We start from the raw sequence: 20,418 nt of genomic DNA on the forward strand, positions 1-20,418 counted from the left end.
TTGTTTTAATAAGTTCAAAATAGATAGCTAAAATTCTCCCAAAAACTATTTATGCTTTTATTGTAGTGCTTGCTGTAGCTTCTGGTATTGTAGTAAATCAAGCATCAATTCTCCACCTAACCACCTCCCAAGCCTTGCCATCCAACACTAAAACCTTTAAGTATTTAGAATAAAGCTCAAACCATAACTCATGTTACACATGAAGCACACTTAGCAATTCCTGTGCATTCACAGGAATTACATAGTGCTGCACGCATGTGTACATATTGACAGATAGAGGGTTTTCTAAACGAACCACAAGCAGAATTGTTTGTTCTCTCCATTTACACTCTTCCATTTCCTCACCCTTAGCACTTCCCTTTGCTTTGCATGGAAATAACTTGCCTAACATTACTTTGTGTGTTTCTGTGTGTGTGTGTATAAATGTTTATTTCTATATCTTTACTGAGAACTCATTTCTTCACCTGGGTTTTTGCCTTCATGTTTAGAAGTCGCTCATTAATGTATTTTCTCATGATTTTTTTTAAACATTGCTGCAGATTTTTTAATTTCTAAATGATTAAGCATGATTTAAAAACACATTGGTGCAGTTCATAGCTGTTTTCAAAGTGCCTATAAATAAATTAACATTGATATGTTAAATCATCATCAGTAGCATTTCACTGGCTTTCTTCAGCAGTCAATTGTTGTTTTCTTTTTTTAAAAGCCATTTTATCCATCATTACATGACATATGTCCTACCGAGCAATCTTGAGATCCTTCAGCGTCATTATGTCTTGTGTTGTCCATTTTCATCTTTTACATGTTGACTTCTAGGCTCTTCCTTATACTTGGCATATTTTGTTTTGCTTAATGGTCTGGTCTTGTGAATGTGGGTGTGAGAGCTTAAGCAAGTTATTTCCTGCTCATATCCTTTCTCATTGTTTTTTTTGTTTGTTTGTTTGTTTGTTTTGTTTTTGTTTCATAATTTCCTGAAACATGAGAAAGTATAAGCCTAATTCCTATGATACCTACTGTACAACCCATTGTGAATATAATGTCCTATGATCCCTGCCGCCTGTTCCAATCTTATCCTGACCACCTTCTCCAATGTTTGTCCCCTTTCATTTGAATTTTTGCTTTTCTTTACTCCTTACTTGTTCTTCTTCCAAATGGAAGATGAAGAGACGGAGACTTCAGTCCTGAAATCTGAGCTGATTCGAGAACCAGATCTTCTGTCCGACGTGTCAGACATGAAACAGGATTTGATCAAAATGACTGTCATCTTGACCGCAGACTCGACAGAGAAATCCCCTTCCTTAGGAAGGTGTGGTCTGGAGAAGGGGACAGAGGAAGTTTCTGGAGAACCTTTAGAAATAATGGAAAAGGACCTGGAGAAAGTCAAGGAGGACCTTGAGAAAGTCAGTGAGATACTGAGAAGTGGAACATATGAGGGTGAGGTGGGAGAGGAGGCAGCTAACGCAACTAGAATAGCTGAAGAATGGGTACTCCTCTCAGACTCTGAAATAGAAGAGGCAAAAGAAATGGCTGCCCTAGGAGTTCAAGAGCCCATCTTGCGTGACAGTAAGGCTAAGAGAGGGGCTCCTAGACCAAAAGCCATCAAGAGCAGTGGTGACCTTAAAGAATACCTCCTGGATGCACCACTGAGTGCCAAAGTAAAGACTAAAAAAGAGACGGGTGTCCAAGAAAAATTCACTGATGTACTACGGAAAAGTGCAAAACCGTCAGCTCAAGTCAAATCCCATGAAAGAAGCATAACTGGTGATGTTAAAAAAACAGTTAGAAGGAAGGGAAAAGATCAGGAGCAGGCAGAGGGATCAACAGAGGCAGGAGCTCTTCTTAGCGTACCAACAGCTGTTGCTCCTGCATCACCTGTGTCCCCAGTGATCGAAGAAACCCCAATAGGGTCAATAAAAGACAAAGTCAAAGCCTTACAACAAAAAGTTGAGGCTGAACAAAAGAGCAAAAAAGTCACTGGAAGCAAACCTTCACATTTGCCTGTTATAAGTAAATCATCATCAAAAGCCAAAGAATCATCTAAATCCAAACTTCCTAAATCCCCAAAAGCTGAATCAGAAAAGCTTGAGGAAACAATGTCAGTTAAAGAACTGATGCAAGCATTCCAGACAGGACAGGATCCCTCAAAGAGAAAGTCGGGGTTATTTGAGGTTAAAACAGCTACATCAAGATCAGAGAAAGCCACACCATCTCAATCGGTTCAGTCAAAATCTATGACCAAAGCAATGACCTCCCATGCCTCGCAAGGTCAAGAGGTATTGTTGGATCCCAAAAATGCCAAGAAACAGAGCACTTTGCAGGAAAAATACATAGAAATAAAATCTAGCACTCACTCAGAACCATTTGAAACTCTAGACTTTGGAAATGGAGGCGTTGACTATAGCTCTGACAACTGTAAACATGAGGGTGTGGCCAAATCACTAAGTGGCAGTTCTGGAGATCACCTTAATTCAGAGGACAGTTGCAAACATGAGGGACTGACCAGTTCAGGCACAACCCCTGAGAGTCTGTCTGGATTACAGTCAACTACAACATTGTCATCAACTTCCACAAAAGTTAAAGATCTTACAGACAAGGACAAGTCTGGAGACTCTGGTGTAGGGACTTCTGGTGACCAGGTATCTGCAGAATTGACACTCCATGTCTCTTCCAGCGAGGCTGCAGATGACCACGCAACAAGTGAGTCAATGTCTGTTAGGAGGGCTGAATCTAAGCCAACTAGACCTCATAACCTCATTAAGAGAGTTTCAGAAACTGTAGAAACATTTCTTAGTGATGACGATAGCCCTGATGATCAGATAGCATTGCCATTAGTTGGTTCTCCAGTCTCTAGATCCCCATGTAAGTCTGATGAAAGCTTTGACCTACCTTTAAAGCAAGAATCAGATGCCCTCAGTCCATTAGCTGATGACTCTTTGACAATAAGCCACAGAGACTCTCTAGAAGGTAGCCCTCTGATTGAAGAAAATTCTTCCCATAAATCCCCAGACTCTATTGAGCCCAGTCCAACCACAGAATCATCCCCTCGTGATTCCTTGGAGAGCAGTCCTGTACAGCAAAACAGCCACCTATCGTTCCCACCAGTATGCTATGCTAATAAATCGTCCAACCACACATCGCCCTCTAAGGCCAAAGACATCCCCCAAGATGCTTTTCATGGTAGGCTGCTTGGAGACCCTGAAATTAGTGCTGATGATGACAGTTGTGAGCAGACATCTCAGATGACAAGTTCGGGTAAGAGTCTCCTCTCCCCTGATACACCTAGTTCTGAAGAGGTAAGTTATGAGGTAAACCCCAGACTCCTTGATAACGCATTCCTTTGCATTTCATTCAAACCGGCTGCTATCCCTGAAGACCCAGCAGAGGATGATACAACATACAACTATGAAGCTAAGAAAAAAATCACTCCAGAGGAGGAAATGTTTAAGATGGCTACCAAAATAAAAACATTTAATCAAATGGAACAAGAACCAAAGAGCAACAGGAGGTTTAGCAAAGATCTGTTTTTCTCAGGAGATGACAAGACAGGGGATAACAGTTGTGAAACATTAAAGCCCAGCAGTGAAAAATGTTCGCAAAGTGAATGTCGACTCAGTAGACACACAGAAGATTCAAAATTAGCTCATTTTATTGGTCCAGATATTAAAGTACAACCTCCCTCTCCTTTTTCAGCAGGTGTGCATGATGGAACCCAGAGCAAAGAGGTCAAGAATACATCATCCACTGTCACTTCAGAGGGATCTCATTCTGTCTCAGACCAGCATCATTCAAAATCCAATCTGAAAACTTCATGGGAAGAAGTCCCATCGTCTACTGAAGCTGTTAACCATGTTTGTAACACACCATCAGCAACTTCAAGCATTGAAAACAGGACAGATGAACAAAAACAGGAGAGTTTGAAAAGGTCAAGTGATAATGTTGATAATAGCGGTTATATGTTAGATGTTAGCAAGGTACAGACAGGTATACTAAAACCAAATTGCAATGTAACAGATGAGGTGAAAGAGGATAGATGGGGTCATGCAGGAGCACCAACAGCTGGGCTTTGTCCTGGAGTTGTTACAAGTCAAACAAAATATGAAGTGTTTATCTACAATGATGGTGAAGAAGAGAATGAGGCATCAAATCTTCCTAGAACTGAATCAAAAGGAGTAACTGCAAGAGTGGAAACTGAGTCATGGTCTGCCATGCGAGAAGATGATGTCACTTTTGCAGCACGTGTAAAAGACGAAGAACAGAAGATCCTGAATCTGGTGATGGACCGTCAGTCTGTGCAAGCAACTCCAGACACCACCCCTGGTAGAACACCAACAGAAGAGAGCACTCCTACCAGTGAGCCCAACCCTTTCCTTTTCCAGGAAGGGAAGCTCTTTGAAATGACTCGAAGTGGTGCGATTGATATGACTAAGAGAAGCTATGAGGAGGAGGGGGGTGGCTTTGCTTTTTTTCAGATAGGTGACCAGTTTTTAGAGGAACCTACCGTAAATGAGCCCAAACAAGAAAATAGATCAGATGGAGAATCAGCAATAGGTCTTAATTTAACACTGGAGCTTAAAATTGGGGAAGACGCAATATTAAAAGATGTTACTGATTCACAGCTTCAGTCCCCATCTGAGGGAGATCAGTCAGGCTGCAAAGCTGATACATCCAAATCTAAAATCCCTAAAATGGGCATTTCAGCTTCTACTAAAACTTCAAAGAAAGATCTGGTATGCCCTGAACATTCTGAGACTAAAACAGAAAACATCATAAATGAAGGATTATTAGATTTAGAAACAACTGAACAACCAATAACAAATGTACAGACTGCAGAAACTACTGTAACTAGATCGGTTTACTCTGAGCAAGGCCAAGAGTCCTCTGATTCCTCCCCAGAAGAAACAAAGTCAGTGGTAGAAGCCCACAAAACAACAGGCAAGCAGCCACTTAAAGGTGCTTCCCAAAATGGTAAGAAGATACAAAGCACAGCCAAAGCACAAGCTAGGTCTGTTCCTCAAAGTCGAGCAAAATCTATAATTCCCTCACCCTCTCATGTATCAACCCCCGCTACAGCTGTCAAAAGAGAGACCTACTTTACTTTAGACTCTAAATCCAGGATACCTATCAAGGCTAGCTCTGCCAAACCTGATTCTCATGCCAAACGTGTGGAATCCACTCAAGAGAAAAAGCTTAAAGTTCCTGTAAAAAAGGGTACTAGGAGAAAATCTGAGACAGATGCAGGTCCTTCTGTGGATTTTAAAACTAAGACACAATCTTCTAAAGCCAAAAGCTTCTGTGAGGGGGAGTCTACCAGATCACCTATTAAAAAAGTGCAGGATTGTCCCGTGGGCATTGAGTCTACAAGATCTAAAGGTTTTCAGTCCAGGTTGCCAGTCCGTGGCAAAACTACTCACTCATCTCATTTAACAACAACCACTAAACCAATAAGCAAACCACAGAAACAGTCTGTTGAGTTCTTTGAAGAGATCAGTGACGAAGCAGCAAAAGTCGTGGCAAGGTTGGCACAGGCTGAGACAGATAAAGATGAAGAAGCTGTGACTGCTCTCTCAGATGATGAGAGCAGTCTTATTGATCCATCCATTATTGAAAGGGAGCCCTTCCCAGATCTGCGGTTCCCACCCTCAGGAGACGTCTTTCCTATTAGACCACTGTGGGACGACCCTGTTGAGACACAGATGCAGCGAATTCCAGATGATAAAGTCCAAAGTCAAGGTATCCCCCAGTTACAGGGGCTATTCTCTATCTCTTCTACCTCACTAGTGCTCTAGCTGTAAAGGTGCTGCCTCTCTGTCTCTTGTAGTTTTGTCCCATTGTAGCTGAGGATCCCATGTTGCTGTGTTACTGGAGATCTATTGTCTATGTATTACCATCTCTCTTTCCTTCTATGTATTTTGAGCATCTCAAGACTGATCTAAAGACTTTATAAAACCGCTGAAAAATATTTCACTTACTCATTAGAAAATTGGGAACAAAAATTAAGTTCATTTTTGGAAAAAAAAAAAAAAGTTTTTCTATAAAGCGCCTAGGAAGCCAACTGGTAACTGGAATTTTAAAAAGAAAGCCAGTGAATCATTTTTAGATCATGTTTGTTGATGTAATTTATCTTGTGACTTTGACCATTCATGAATGTCTGGTGGTGTTTGCAGTAGATCCACAGGATGAAGCAGAAAGAAATGAGCAACGGTTGGCCATTATAGCTGATCACCTGGGCTTCAGTTGGACGGGTGAGTCACACTATATGGCACACGTCAACCAAAACTTTCAAAATGTGAATTCTTTCCTATTAAAACAAAATCTGGATGTTTTGTTCTTGGAACCACAGATTGAATTTAACTTATCTTCTTCCCTGCCAACAGAGTTAGCACGAGAATTGGACTTCAGTGAGGAGAAGATCAACATGATAAGAACTGAGAACCCAAACTCTCTGCAAGACCAAAGCCATGCCCTTCTGAACCTTTGGACTGTGACAGAAGGACACAGTGCCTCAGGTCAATATTTCCAACATTGAGCTGAAACCAGATGAACTGTATAAAAAGACATTTTGTCATTGTTTTGTTTGCTAAAATTCTAGCCCTAACCCTAAAATTTACATATAAGTCTTTGGTAGAATTAACTTTTTAAGAAGTATGAATGGGGCCAAATGTTTTGGATACCCTACCATAAGTTGCTCATAACTAAATAGCCAGACGTCTAGCCCATTCCTCCTGGCATTTGAAATGCTGACTTTGATGTCAAGCTTAAACTTCTTGAGAGGTTCCTTCGTGATACCATCTATTTTGTGAAGTGCAATAATGTAATTGAACAGATAAATTTGGACTACTCTTGAGGTTTCTTGAAATGGGACTGATAGATGCACCACACTTTAAGAGGTCCACAGTCATCTTCCTGATATCTGGACTACTTTCCATAATAAAGGGGTTAGTAGGGTCAGTGTGTGGGAGGTGTTGCATTAAATATGTCCGACTGCATTCTTCCACTAATTTTGAATTAATCTCTCTCAAACTTAAAAAATATCCAGTTGTGTCTTTTCGTACAGTATATATATATATATATATATATATATATATATATATATATATATATATCCTCAGGCCTTCAAATTTGCACCATTTTGAACATTAAGTATAATTTTAAGGACCTGAGGACCTGAAATTTCAGTCAAAATACATAGTAATGCAATGAAAGATTTTTGGAGAAAGGAATGCAGGAGAACCAGAGCCCACCAAAAACACTGTTGTGGTTGGTGGTCCTAGATTGCACCCCCGACATTCTGGTCACGATTTTCCTGCAGACTTGTTGACACTTCAGCATGAGGAGAGGGAACTTTGGCCTTAAACTGAACACCAGTGGCTGGAATCCATGGACGATGTATAAGGGTGAAAGACTAGTAGTGCTAATCTTGTAGCGTATTCCACCCATGCTAAGTTGTGCGACCACCTGGAGCAGGTACTGTTGTTGCTGCAAACCCCCCCCCCCCCCTTCTCTCTCTATTCTCTCACTCTCTACTTCCTCTTCTGAGAGGGGAGATGTGCTACCAGCTCTCCATCTAACTGGTTAATTGAGTTTCCTAAATCTGCTGGGATTTATCCTGTCCAGAACTGAAGTAAACTCTGTTTAAACTGGCATTGAGAAACGATTCGCCTGGTTTCTGACGACCTCCATCCAGGTGTCCCAACCTTCTTCCCCCTGTGAATTAGCCAGACTGAGCAGCCTGCAGCCAACTAGTTTCACAGAGCTCACCTGTTAACGGTCGCTCCTTCTCTTTTATTACAACTTGCACTTATTACTGAACCAGGTAGGTTTTAGTGACTCAGGCGAGTCCCAAGGATGATGTTTTAAATTTGGGCTATCAGGAACCAATAAACATTTTCCAGCTCTTCCTCTCCAGAATCAAACATCAGAGCTATTTTACAACCATCAAAGAACTTTAAGGTGACTCATTAATTGAATGTCCACAACATCTTTTAGATTTTCTTGATGCTAAATATTTTATTAGTAAGGCAATTTTTCAAGGGTCAGTACAGCAGAACTAATCAAATATGTAAAATCAATCATCTAGTCTATCTTTCCCTAATACTGACACTGAGAACTAAAAAGGGAACCTTTGAGAGAGACGGACAGAGTTTGGCTTTTCGAACCCCAGCCCTGGCCTGATGATGAAGGAGGTGTTGCAGCAGGAGGAGGTTGTTAATCGATGAAGGCAGGGATCTCTGTAGGTCTGATGAGCTTTCTTCTCCTCATGGGTGGTGAGGTCACACAGGACTTGGGTGCTGGCAGGAAGAGTACTGACTTAGAGCAGCAGGTCTCGGGTCTTAAGATGACTTCATCATGTGTGTAGCGTTCCTCAGCTTCTTGTCTTGCATCTCTGAAGCTCCCTTCATCTTGTCTCACGACCTTTCTGGTCCGTTGAGATGTAGACGAGCCGACCTCATGGAAGGAAGGCACCAGTTCTTCGTCTTCGCCTTTGTCTTTACCTGCACAACCTTTTCTCTGAAACATTTAAGTTGTTTCACAACCTGTTTCCAAATAAGGTGTTGACCATCTCTGCTCTCCTGTTAGTTCCTCTTTTCCCTTAACCTTTCACCTTCCATCCACCTCCAACACATCAGTGATCTTTAATTGCAGTTACACCTTCTACACCATTTCAAGTTCAATGTCAAAATCACATTTATAACTTCTTTTACTTCTCTGATTTATCATTCATTTATAATGTTATGATAACCATAACTTATTAGTTACTCTTATTATAAGCTTAATGTGAGTTATTACAGATGTTTTCTGAAAAGAAACCAAGAATAATCCATGATTCTAATTATTTGATATCAAAGTTACAGTTACTTGTTTTACTTGTAAGAGTACCCACTAATGTAAGTGTAACTATTATTATAAGCAAACCAATATTAATATAAGTATTTTACTTTGAATCTTATCCAATTACTCAAAATATTTAGATTTTGTTCTTTAAAACTTTTATGCTTTGAAATAAGTAATAGTCTCAACTATTTTTATAAATCTGCAGGCTGGAAACTTGCTTCCTCTTTTTCCAGGAAACCTGCTCTTCCTGTTTCATGAGTCTCTCTGTCTGACTATGATTTATTATGATTAGATAGAAAAAAGTAGAATTAAAGCAAAGTTTGCAGGACTCAAAAACAACACACACAACCAAATTGATTTTATTGATATTTAAGTCTACTGTTGGGTCTAGATGTCACTTGAGTGATTCATTCTAAAAATAACTTTATTTATTGTTACTGTTAAACTGAAATTTCCAGCATGGGGAAGTGGGATGATCTGGGGTTTTCTTAACAGTACATAACATGAACCTGATTCCACTGCAGCACAGCAGCATCCAGGTGGATCAGATGAGTTTAATTGCAAAAGGAATCATTACATTTTTAAAATAAACAAGATTGTGTATAAGAATTTAGGTTAGGTTAAAAAAGGAAAATACTCTGGCCCACACTCAAGCCCAGTAGATGGTGATAATGCATCTTAACGTTGGCTGTCACCTGCCATTAAAACCAAGAAGGAGAAGAAGAAGAGCTTGATTGTAGAGAGGGAGAGCTGAGGAAGAAAACAGAGAAGGCAGACGGGCCAGAATCATAACAGTAATGTTTGAAACCATCTTATTAGTCGTGGTTTTCTTCATCCTTTTGTAAATAATTGTACGTTCAATACATCTACATACACTGTGCATAGTGTATGTACATCTTTGACTTATATTTTACTTCCAATAATTATCTCTCACTGTTTTAGCATATGGAAAGTACAAATTATTTTTGGTAAATCTAGCTAATCTGAAACAGGAAAATCTTTTTCTGATTGAATGTCAAACTGGGGAAAATACCGTAGTTCTGTGTAGTTTTACACAGTATGATTGTGTAAAGATCTGCTTTCAACTGAATAGGAATGACCCAAATTTCTTCCTTTTCAGAGTTAATATTTTATTTTTTTACTTGTCTTTTTTTGGTGTTTCAGCAGAACCAACACTTATAAAGAGATTGACAAAGATCAATCGGATGGACATTGTTCATCTTATTGAAACCAAGATAAACAAATCTGCTGAAGAGGAAACATCTTCACATACCTATGCAGAGATTGAACAAACCCTCATGCTGGACCATAGTGAAGGTGTGAGAAGTTGCAATACTTTTTCTTCTTTATTTTATACAGACTAGTGATTTGGATGTTATCAAACTGATTGTGTGTCGTCCTCACCCGAATGCTCCGACAGGTTTTGGCACCATTCATGAAGATATTGACAGTACAGAAGCTGCTGGCAGAAGCCCAGTTTTAGTTCAAGATGTTCCTGTGGTATCAGCAGAGGAGCTATCTACTAGTTTATCATCGCTTCATGAAACATCAGGACGAATCGAGGCAGGTCCCATGGCAACAGAATTCACGAAAAAAGCCCAGAAAGAAAAACTACAAAGAGAGTTGGAAACAACAAAGTAAGTTGAAATTTTGTGAATTAACAGAAGTGTAAGGCCTTCATAAATGCTAATATTTTAACACAGACCACATTTATATAAGTGTAACATTTGTTAATTGAAAATATGAATGCTGCTAAATTAGATTTAATGGTTTCAGTATATATTATTTAAAAGTTTTTAAATTGTTTAACATTTACATTTTGTATTTTAACTAGCGGGCAAGTTTACTTTGCAAAAGTTAAAAGAACAATCTTCATAGTTAGATTGTCTTGTTATGATAGCAAAAATCTGATGCTGTGAGTTTAATCTTTGAGTTTAAGCTTTGTTTGTTTACAAATATATCCCCATAAAATACAGTCATCACTAATTCCTTTTAAGGTTGGCCAATTAAACCAGGCCCCTGTCGCATATTTATTTAAATCCATGGTGAAATGCTGTTAGAGGTGCTGATGGGGCCACTAAATCAAATTCTGCCTAAAGCCTCATTCAACCTTGAACCAGCCCTGCATGATGAGCTAAATCCTCTGCACTGCACATCTTCCTGCTGGATACAGAGGGACAAATGAGAGATTCATTTATGTGACTTTAGTAGTTCTTTCATTTCATGTCTGTTAAGTTTTTCAGAAGTACCACAGAAACTGTTTTGGTTGCCTGAACTTTATAGGTTTTTCAGATTTCCGCACTGAAGTAAACTTCAGAAATCACGCATCGAAGGCGTGAGGGAACGTGCAGAGGCACCAGTGCTGTGATTGGTCAACTCATCTGGCTTTGCGGTCTGTTAAATGCATCAACAAGCCTCAAAAACATGGGTTTATTCCTAAAACTCATCTTTTAGGAATAATTCTACTATGCCAGTGAAATGCTCAGTGCAACAGACTCTTGCGGTCTGACTTCTTTAAAAAAAATTAATAAAATAATAATTATTTTTTTATTTTGCTTTCAAAAAACTAAAACAAGCAGTGCTTAACCTGGTGAGGGGGCAAGTATAGCTTGACTGGCCGCTATGCTTATAATACACTGGGGTAACCCTGCTGTCACTGTGAGTCCAAATCAATTCATCCTTAGTTTGTGAAATTACATTGAGTTTTTCCCACTCAAGTCTAATGGTACATTCACACCATCACTGTTCAGTCTACTTTAATTGAACTCTAGTCAAAGTAGACTAAGCACTGGACTTTCTGGGTCTACAATGTCCAGTTTGAATGGGAAGCTGTGAATGTGTAATTTAACTTTCATGTGGCCCAAAAAAGGGAACTCTGGTTAATCTACAAGTTTAGGTCTTTGTTTGGTTGAAGTGAACTCTGGTGGGGTTCAGATGTATTATTGAATGCCAAGTGGACTGATGGCCATAAGGGATGGGTAAATGCAACTAACCAAACACATGTGTCTTGCGCTAAAAGGAGCAATGGCTTTTGCTCTTTAGCCAAAAACAAAAGAGAAATCCTACTGCTGCTAAAATCTGACACAACTCCTTTACATTAAGCTATTTTGTGAGGAAGTTGCACTACGTACGTTCAGAAGTTTTTGTGTCATTTCCACTAGTGGTTTTTGGTGCAGCCACACCACAGGCAAGGGGATAAACATGTTTTTCAAAGCTTTTTTTTTTTTGCTTCACTGTGCAGTGTAAAAAAAATGCACCAGCTGAAATGTAACATGTCTACTGAGTCTACTGGACTATTAGGTGTGAAAACACTAAGTTACCAACCCAAGTTCCCATTTCTGAAACTATGACTCAGCAGGATCATTTTTTTGACCAAGGCTCAGCACCGAGATATATGAAAGGCACGTGACCAGTTTTGACATCCAGAAGAAATTTATGGTTAATGTATATATGCATGATGTATTTCTACAGATTACTTTTGAGTTTTTCTAATCTCACTGCATGAACAAATATGACATTGTTGTTTTCTTGCAGCTCATCACAAAATATATATGAAGAAGTGACAGACCTGGCACATGTTGGGAGTTACAAGCAAGTAAGTCCTTTATTCACTTTGTACCGCACCTCTCCCTACAACCTCCGTTCTCATGTGATAGACCCTGTGTACAAAGGGGGGCCCAAGTTGTGTGCCCAGGACACCCCACCTCCCAAATCCACTTTTGAACCATGTGAAGATGAAGGAACTGTTCAAAGCGAAGGGGCAGAGGGTGGCGAGGAGTGGAGTTTGGAGTGTCTACGAACTTCTCTTACAGGAGACAGCATAGATTACCTATTCCCATCAGCTCTGCGAGAGACGATCAACAGCTCTCGAACAGATGTTTGTGAAGATCGACCACTGTCCATGACTGACTTTGGTGACAGCTTGTTTGAGTATGAGCAAGCTGAACAGGACTTCAAAAAACTTTCTATGGAACTCACAAAACCTGATGAGGATTCTGAAAAAGGATCAGCAACACAACAATCTACGAGTGAACAGCTTGCTTTGCCCGCATCAAGGTTCACAGTCAAGACAGAATGCACACGTTCCAAGCAAACAGCCACACTAAGTGTGGATGAAGTGTCACACCGACTTTATAAAGTCCTGTATGGGTATGGTGTTGAATCCATGGATTCAGAGGCTCAGGATCTCTCTGCAAGACCTGAGAGTTCACCCCTTCAAGCAGTCAGAAAAGATGACGTTCAGGCGACTCATAGCCTCACAAAGGATAGCATAGAATTAGAGAAAGAACATTTTCATTCAGTAGATTTTGTTTCAAGTATATCCAGGGTTGAGTATGGCTTTGAAAAAACAAAGTCACTCAGAGCACCATCTCTGCCTAAGTATGAATCAGCTTCCTCCACTAAATTAACAAATACAACTTTGGCTTCCAAAACTGATGATCACGTGCTAAAATCATTGTTATGTGATGCACAGAAAAATCAACAAACACTACCAAAGTTCAGTTGTGAAAATGAAGTTGACTGGGTTATTTCTCTGCATAATGTTGAGGAGAGATCTGTCTCTTCAGATTCAGTGCCTGAGTACAGACCAATGTCACCCCAGTCCACACTGTTAGACTTTAGAAGACATTCTCCTGAATCAGACACAGTTGATGAGTGTCTGTACCCAGATTCTCCGATACCACAGTACATGTCCTTTACACATCATGCAGATCTAGGAAATTATTACACATCCTCAACTGAATCTGTATTGTCAGATGTTGAGTACGAAGCCATGCCTTTGTTATGTTTTGAGGATAGGCCACTATCTCCTGAATCTTGTGGCTCTGAGACTGATTGTAGATTATTGACTTATCCTGAAACAGACCAACTTCTTCACAAAATGTTTGCACGTGAATTTGCACAAACTGCCATTATTCCAAAAGAATCGAGTCTTGGTAAATTTGAAACAACGCAAAGAACAGAGACAGAAGAAAGGTCGGCCAGACTTGTACAACAAAATTCATTCCAAACAGAGTCACTACAAGCTGATGATACAGATTCAGACCAAAACATTGCTCCACCCCTGGAAAAAACAAAGCTTCTGTCAACTGATGACACTAAAACACAACTATCTACAGTTTATTCAGAGGCAAAAAATTCAAATGGGAATGTTAAATGTGCTACATCAGTTACAATGAAAATGTTTGGTGAGACATCATTGCCGTCTTTGTCTCAACAACCTACATCTGAGGATCTGAAATGCTCATTACTATCAACTTCAGACACACCTGAAGAGTTTTCAGCTTTCTGGCCTGTAGTCAAAAGAGAACAGCCTCCATTAGGCTACAGTTTAGCTTACGATGCAGAGCCTTCCAGGATAATTTCTCAAATCCATGATCCACAGTATTCAAGAGAAACATTTAGAAGCAAAGAAGGAAACCATAAATTTTATGGCACATTGTTAGACTATGATCAGAAAAATTCAGAAGAAGCTATTGATGATCAAACCAATTATTTGTCAGTAGAAATGTACAAAAGGTTATTATCACCTGACTCCGAAGCGCAATCCCACCCATTGTCACCTGAATCGCTAATGCTGCTAGAAATGGTAATGCCAGACTCTTCTCTGTCAGGCAGATCTGCAGGTAGTCACCAAGCCTTAACACTAGACTCCCATACTCCTCAGTTCCAAACTTCCTTCACAGATGCTTCAATACTTTGTGTCAGATCAGTGTCACCAGAATCAAGTTCGTCAGATCTGGAAATAGAGTTAGGTTTAAACATTTTATTTTTTGAGGACAGACCATCATCTCCTGATTCAGTATCATCTGTCAGTGCCAATAACACACGATCAATTGACTCTCCTGTTCCCAGTTTTGAAATGTTTTCATCAGAGTCTTTTATAAGAGAGATATCTGACCGATTTCCATTAAATGATTCTGTCTACTCAGGTGATGAGTATGGATGTGTCTCTTTGGTAACAAACAGACCCCCATCTTTGAATTCTGTTGATGAAAATGAGCCCCATTCACACAAATCTACTGTACCGAAGTTTGGACAAAGCTCATCAGAAACTCATTTAACACTACGGGAGAGATCCTTTTCATCTGTTTCAATGTGTTCAGATGCAGAGTTCAGCTCTGCGTCAATGGAATCATTATATGGTGAAAGCTGGCCTTCATCTGTAGATTCTGTCGACAGAAACTATCCTCTCTCAACAGAATCCCCCATTCCTGATTTTAGCCTATTTTTAACAGACTTCCATCCTCAAACCACCCTGCAGGGATCTTTGTTTACTGTTTCAAGTTCCTCAGACATGCATTATGGGTCTGCTTCTCTGGAATCATTATTTGGTGAGAGTTCATCCATATGTTCATTTGAGGAAGCTAGGTCATTTTCAAATGAGTCACCAATACCAAAGTTTGAACAAGTTGTGCAAGACTATGATCTGCCTGCACAAGGTAGAAATTCTTCACCTGTTACCTCAGATATAGAGTATGGCTGTATCTCTTTAGAATTGCTTTTCAATGCCAGTAGATCTTCTTCAGTAGATTTTGTTAATGAAACATACCTCTTGTTACCTGAAACCCCTACTCCAGAGGTTAGCCAGGTTTTACTGGACCCCCACGTCTCAACCATTCTAGATGGATGCCTGTCTCCTGTTTCAGTGGCTTCAGACACGCAGTCTCCATCTGTCTCTTTGGAATCATTATTTTGTGAGAGCCGGCCTCCATCTGTTGATTCCATGGATGAAAGTGGGCCACTTTCACATGAGTCACCCATTGTAGAGTTGGGAGAGACTCTTGTAGAATCTGATTTGGCTTCACTTGAAGGGCATTCATTGCCTGTTTCTGCCATGTCAGAAATTGAATTTGGGTTTGTGTCTATAACATCATCAATTAATGAGAGCAGACAGTCATCTGCTAAGAAGAGCTGTCCTCTTTCACTAGACTCGTGCATTCCAGAGTTTGAACACGCTTTAGTAACAGGTAACATGAAAACACAACAGAGATCCTTGTCACCCAGTTCAGTTCTTTCAGATCTAGACTGTGTCATGTCAGATATTGAATATGCACAATCGGATGTAGACTTATCTATTTCAGAACAGAGACCCGACTCACCAGAATCACAAGCATCTGAGACCATGGTGATAGTACAGACCAATACTTCTACTCATTTAAAGAAAATCAGGGTACCAGTCTACAGACTTATTTTTGATGCAGAACTTTGGAAGCTTATCTCTCAAGTACGAGATCCTCAGTACAGGGGGGAGACATTCTTTAGTAAAACAGGAGTTTTTGAATATGTTGGCACCAGAACTGAGTATTTTCCAGAATCCCCTGTAGTAAGAACAAGTGAACTGGAGGATAATATAAGGTCAGGCAATGCAGAATTAGAATCCAGATCTTTGTCTCTTTTGGAAATGACTACAAATGTTAAAACATCAGATTCCAACTTGTGTCTAGATTCTCAAGGTCCCAGATTTTTCTTTCAACACCTCAACATTTCTCAGTCTCTGCTAGATTCACCAGCATCAACTGTGTCAGATGAAGATTCAGAACATTGCATGCTCACAATTTTCAGTGGAAGCACACATCAATCAATGACTTCAGCAACATCTGTTGATGACAGGAGTGCAATATCACATGATTCACCCTTCCCAGATTTCAGGCCTGTAGTATCAGAGTCAGTTACAGCTTATTCAATACTACCAGAAGGTGAATGTCAGACCCTGTTACTTGATTCAACTGTAAGTCCGTTCAAAGCAGAAGAAACTGAACGTTTTCCCTCATTTGTTGGATATAGGTCACAATCTCCTCCATCAGTTCCTTCACACTTGGAATGTGCTCATCTAATAAGTATATTGAGGCAAACTGAAGGCATACCAGATGCATTCGAGTCAGAAGCCAAGCTTCAAAGGAGACCTTTGTCATCTGATTCTGAGCCAGAGTGTAGGTCTATATCACCTGTGTCTCTGACTTTCATTTTGAAATCACCATCCCCTGAATCTGTTAGTTCTCCAAATGAATTCAGAGCGCTCTCCCCAGATTCTCCAATTCCAGAGTTTAGGAAAGCACTACAGGAATCCATAAACAGATACTGTGAGCTTAGATCTTCTTCCCCAGAGTCAGTGTCATCAGACTTGGAGGTGGAAATGAATTGGGAGGTGATGTGGTTTGAGGAACAGTGTCTATCTCCTGACTCTGTAGCCTTAGGTAGTGAATACAAAAATCTTCCAGCTGATTCTCCAGTACCTGACTTTAGACAACTTTTCTCAATTGCTCATGTTGATTACAGTTGTTACAGGGCATCATCACCTGAATCCAATCATTCAGATTTGGATTTTGCTCCCTTCATTTCTCAGCTGTTTGAAGATGAAGTTAAAGAAAGACCAAATTCCCCAGAGTCAAATCTGTCTTTGCATGAATACCAACATTTATCCCCAGACTCACCAATCCCTCAATACACACACAGGGAGGAAAACACATTAATATGTGGCTCTGCATCTCCTGTGTATTCGGATGAGGAGTTAGAGATAGAGTTTTGTGAGTCCAGGCTTATTGAGGACAGAGGAGCATCTTCTGGTTCATCTGAATCTGAATTCAGACCAGACTCCCCCATTCCTGATTTTACTCAGGCGCTACAAGAGTCCTTCAATTCACACTTAGCTTTAAGGTTCTCATCCCTAACCTCACTATCTTCAGATGAAGAAACCAATTTGGAATTGGACATATCTATGCCTTGTCTTTTTAAAGACCAAGCAGTAACTCCTGGTTCTTCAATATCACAAGAGGAATTGAGACCAGATTCTCACATTCCTGCGTTTACACTTAATCATGCTGAAATGTGTCACATGAATGTAATGTTTTCATCTTCTGAGTCATTGGCTTCAGACAGAAATTTGGAGATTGATTTGTATACGACTTGGCTTTTTGAGGACAGAGCGCCATCTCCTGGTTCATCAGCATCCAAAGAAGAGTTTGATGCTCTTTCATTAGACTCTCCTATCCTCACACTTACTCAAATACCAGAAAAATCCATAGTTTCGCTCTTTGTTTCAAGGTCTACTTCACCAGAATCAGTGTATTCAGATTTGGAAATGGAATTATCTTCCTCTCTGATGACAGATGATTGCCCCCTATCACCTCTATCCCTAACACCTCAAAGTCAATATCTACTGCTTTCTCCAGATTCACCTATTCCTGACTTTACACTGGACTTTTCTGATAGTCATCATAAGATACGTTACAACAGGTCATCACCAATTGAATCAGAGGCTTCAGAAATCAAATATGCCCCTTTAATTTCACAAACTTTTGATTTTGAGGACAGTGTAGAATTTTGCCCATCAGGACAGTCAGATGATGAGCTTGGATGTTTGTCTCCCAACTCTTCTTTACCCCTGTACCCCATAGCCTTATCTTCTAATGTAAGGGTCAGATGCAGGTCCCCTTCTCCCGAGTTTGAGATCTTAGCGGAAGATGTGGAGACTAATTTGTGTATGACTTGGCTTTATGGAGTCCGAGCGGAATCTCCTTGTTCAAGAATATCCAAAGAGTTGAGACCACTTTCGCCAGATTCACCTATTCCCATATTTAGGCAACAGGACTCCATAATACATAACTTGGAACTAAGGTCCACATCACCTGAATCAGTGTTTTCAGATTTAGAAATGTCTTCAGAGTTTCCCAGCTTAACTGAAAGTAGACCTTCTTCCCCAGACTCTTTACCATCAATCAGGCTTTCATCTGATTCTCCTCTATCTGACCTTGTGCAGCCAGTGTTTGAGCTACCTAAGGCAATTTTTAGAAGTAGGTCGATATCTCCAGAATCAACTTGTTCAGAGGTTGAATATATTGTTTTAAGTCTGGGATCATTATTGTATGACAACAGACAATCTTCTCCAAGTTCAGGAGCATCTGGAGATGAAATCCTGGCATGGTCTCCTGACTTGTTAAGATCTGATTACAAAGAAGCAGTGCAAGAACATGTTATAGTAAATGTTGGCTATAGATCACCGTCCCCTGAAACTATTGAGTCAGATGTTGAGAACGCTTTAGGTGAACTTTTGATAGCAATGGAATTTGGTGTTGAACATAGGAAAGATTCTCTTCTGTCAATAGAGTCACAGATTCAAGACAGGTCATTTTCAACTGAATCCATACCAGATTTCAAATCCATGTCACCTGATGAATTGATGTCACTTAGAAGCAATAGAAGTGAATCTCCAGAGTCAATTGAGGAAAACACAAGATTATCACCAGACTCACCACTTCCTACTTTTACACAGAATGTACTTGAGACTGTAATAAAGGAAACATACACTAGGGCTTCATCCCCTGAGTCTCTGCTGTCAGATGCTGAATATTACTTGGTAAATTATTCATTTGACAAAGGACTTGAAGACAAAAGAACAGTGTCACCTCAGTCAGAAAAATCAGATATTGAATATCCTCCTGAATCTCCAGTATCGGATTTTACTCAGACATTTGCAGAATCTGCTGTGATTGGAACAAGCTCTCCATCAATAGAATTTTCATATTCTGATGAAATGTCACAGCTATCAATACCATTTTATGCAGAAGCGTATACACTAGAATCATTGGATTCAGAGAAAGAGGAGCATTTAGCACCCAAATCACTGGTTGAAACCAGTGATCGCACTGTTTCAGAAACATCAGTTGAGCCTCTCCCACCTGCCACTGTACCTCAGTACAATCTGTTTTATGGCGCTGAGCTATGGAAGCTGATTTCTCAGGTACGAGATCCTCAGTATGCAGGAGAAACTTTTACTAATAAAACAGCTTTCGTGCAGTTTATTTGTAACAAAGATACATATGAAAGGAATGTTACAAATAATCGACAGGACAATAGAATAAGAAACAAAAATTACAATGATCGATCTTTATTAACACATTCAGAAGTTACTCATCAGTTCTCTTCTACAGAAACAAAAAGAGCAATGAACAACACACAGCTGACAGAATCACCACTTCCAAAGATTGAACACATTTTGTTATCAGAAACAGCTCTTTACAAGCAGCAAGAGCTTGAATCATCAGAGACACAGTTGTGGCGTAATCCTTTGCTATCTACCTCAGTATCTGACAAAGAGAGCGATAATCTCTACAGATATCCAGAATGTCTCAGTCCAAATTTACCAGAGGTGGAAGATGCTAGAGTATTACCCGAATCTGCAAAATCTGTCAGTAAATTTGGGCCCCACTCACCAGATGCCACTTTACCAGAACTGAGGTTGGCATTGTCAAAATGTGTCAGGAATCTCAGAACAACATCATCTCCTAGATCTAAAGCTTCAGATCTTGATTTATTGCAACTGAGTTCAGACTTTTTAGAATTCAGGCCTTCATCTCCAGAATCTGCTCTGTCTGAGAATCAGGATGAGCGTCAGAGGCCTTTGTCATCTCAGTCACAGTCACTTATGTCTTTCCAATTAGCCATGTCTGACCAAAGACCAACATCTCGAGAAACAGTCTCAGAATGGGTTCAAAATAGGTCACTTTCTCCAGACTCCTCCATCCCTCAGTTTGCTCCGGTATCACAGGTCTACCCCATGAATCATCTCATCTTATGCTCATCCTC

At 40.0% G+C, this 20,418-nt stretch overlaps 1 protein-coding gene across 18 annotated transcripts in view; it reads left to right on the forward strand.

Moving 5' to 3' along the window:
• The window catches only part of ank2b (ankyrin 2b, neuronal), a 174,834-nt gene that overhangs the window by 142,873 nt on the left and 11,543 nt on the right, over positions 1–20,418 (forward strand). For 12 of the 18 annotated variants that reach the window (XM_044097114.1, XM_044097110.1, XM_044097109.1 and 9 more), the window contains 6 exons: positions 1,159–5,730; positions 6,165–6,242; positions 6,375–6,506; positions 9,997–10,149; positions 10,253–10,469; positions 12,367–12,427. In XM_044097114.1, the coding sequence (XP_043953049.1) occupies positions 1,159–5,730; positions 6,165–6,242; positions 6,375–6,506; positions 9,997–10,149; positions 10,253–10,469; positions 12,367–12,427 (5,213 nt within the window). The remainder of the gene's footprint in view (positions 1–1,158; positions 5,731–6,164; positions 6,243–6,374; positions 6,507–9,996; positions 10,150–10,252; positions 10,470–12,366; positions 12,428–20,418) is intronic. The other 6 variants (XM_044097122.1, XM_044097121.1, XM_044097123.1 and 3 more) reach the window with 4 other exon arrangements.

Source organism: Gambusia affinis, linkage group LG18 (genome assembly GCF_019740435.1).
Source record: "Gambusia affinis linkage group LG18, SWU_Gaff_1.0, whole genome shotgun sequence".
Lineage (NCBI taxonomy): Eukaryota > Metazoa > Chordata > Actinopteri > Cyprinodontiformes > Poeciliidae > Gambusia > Gambusia affinis.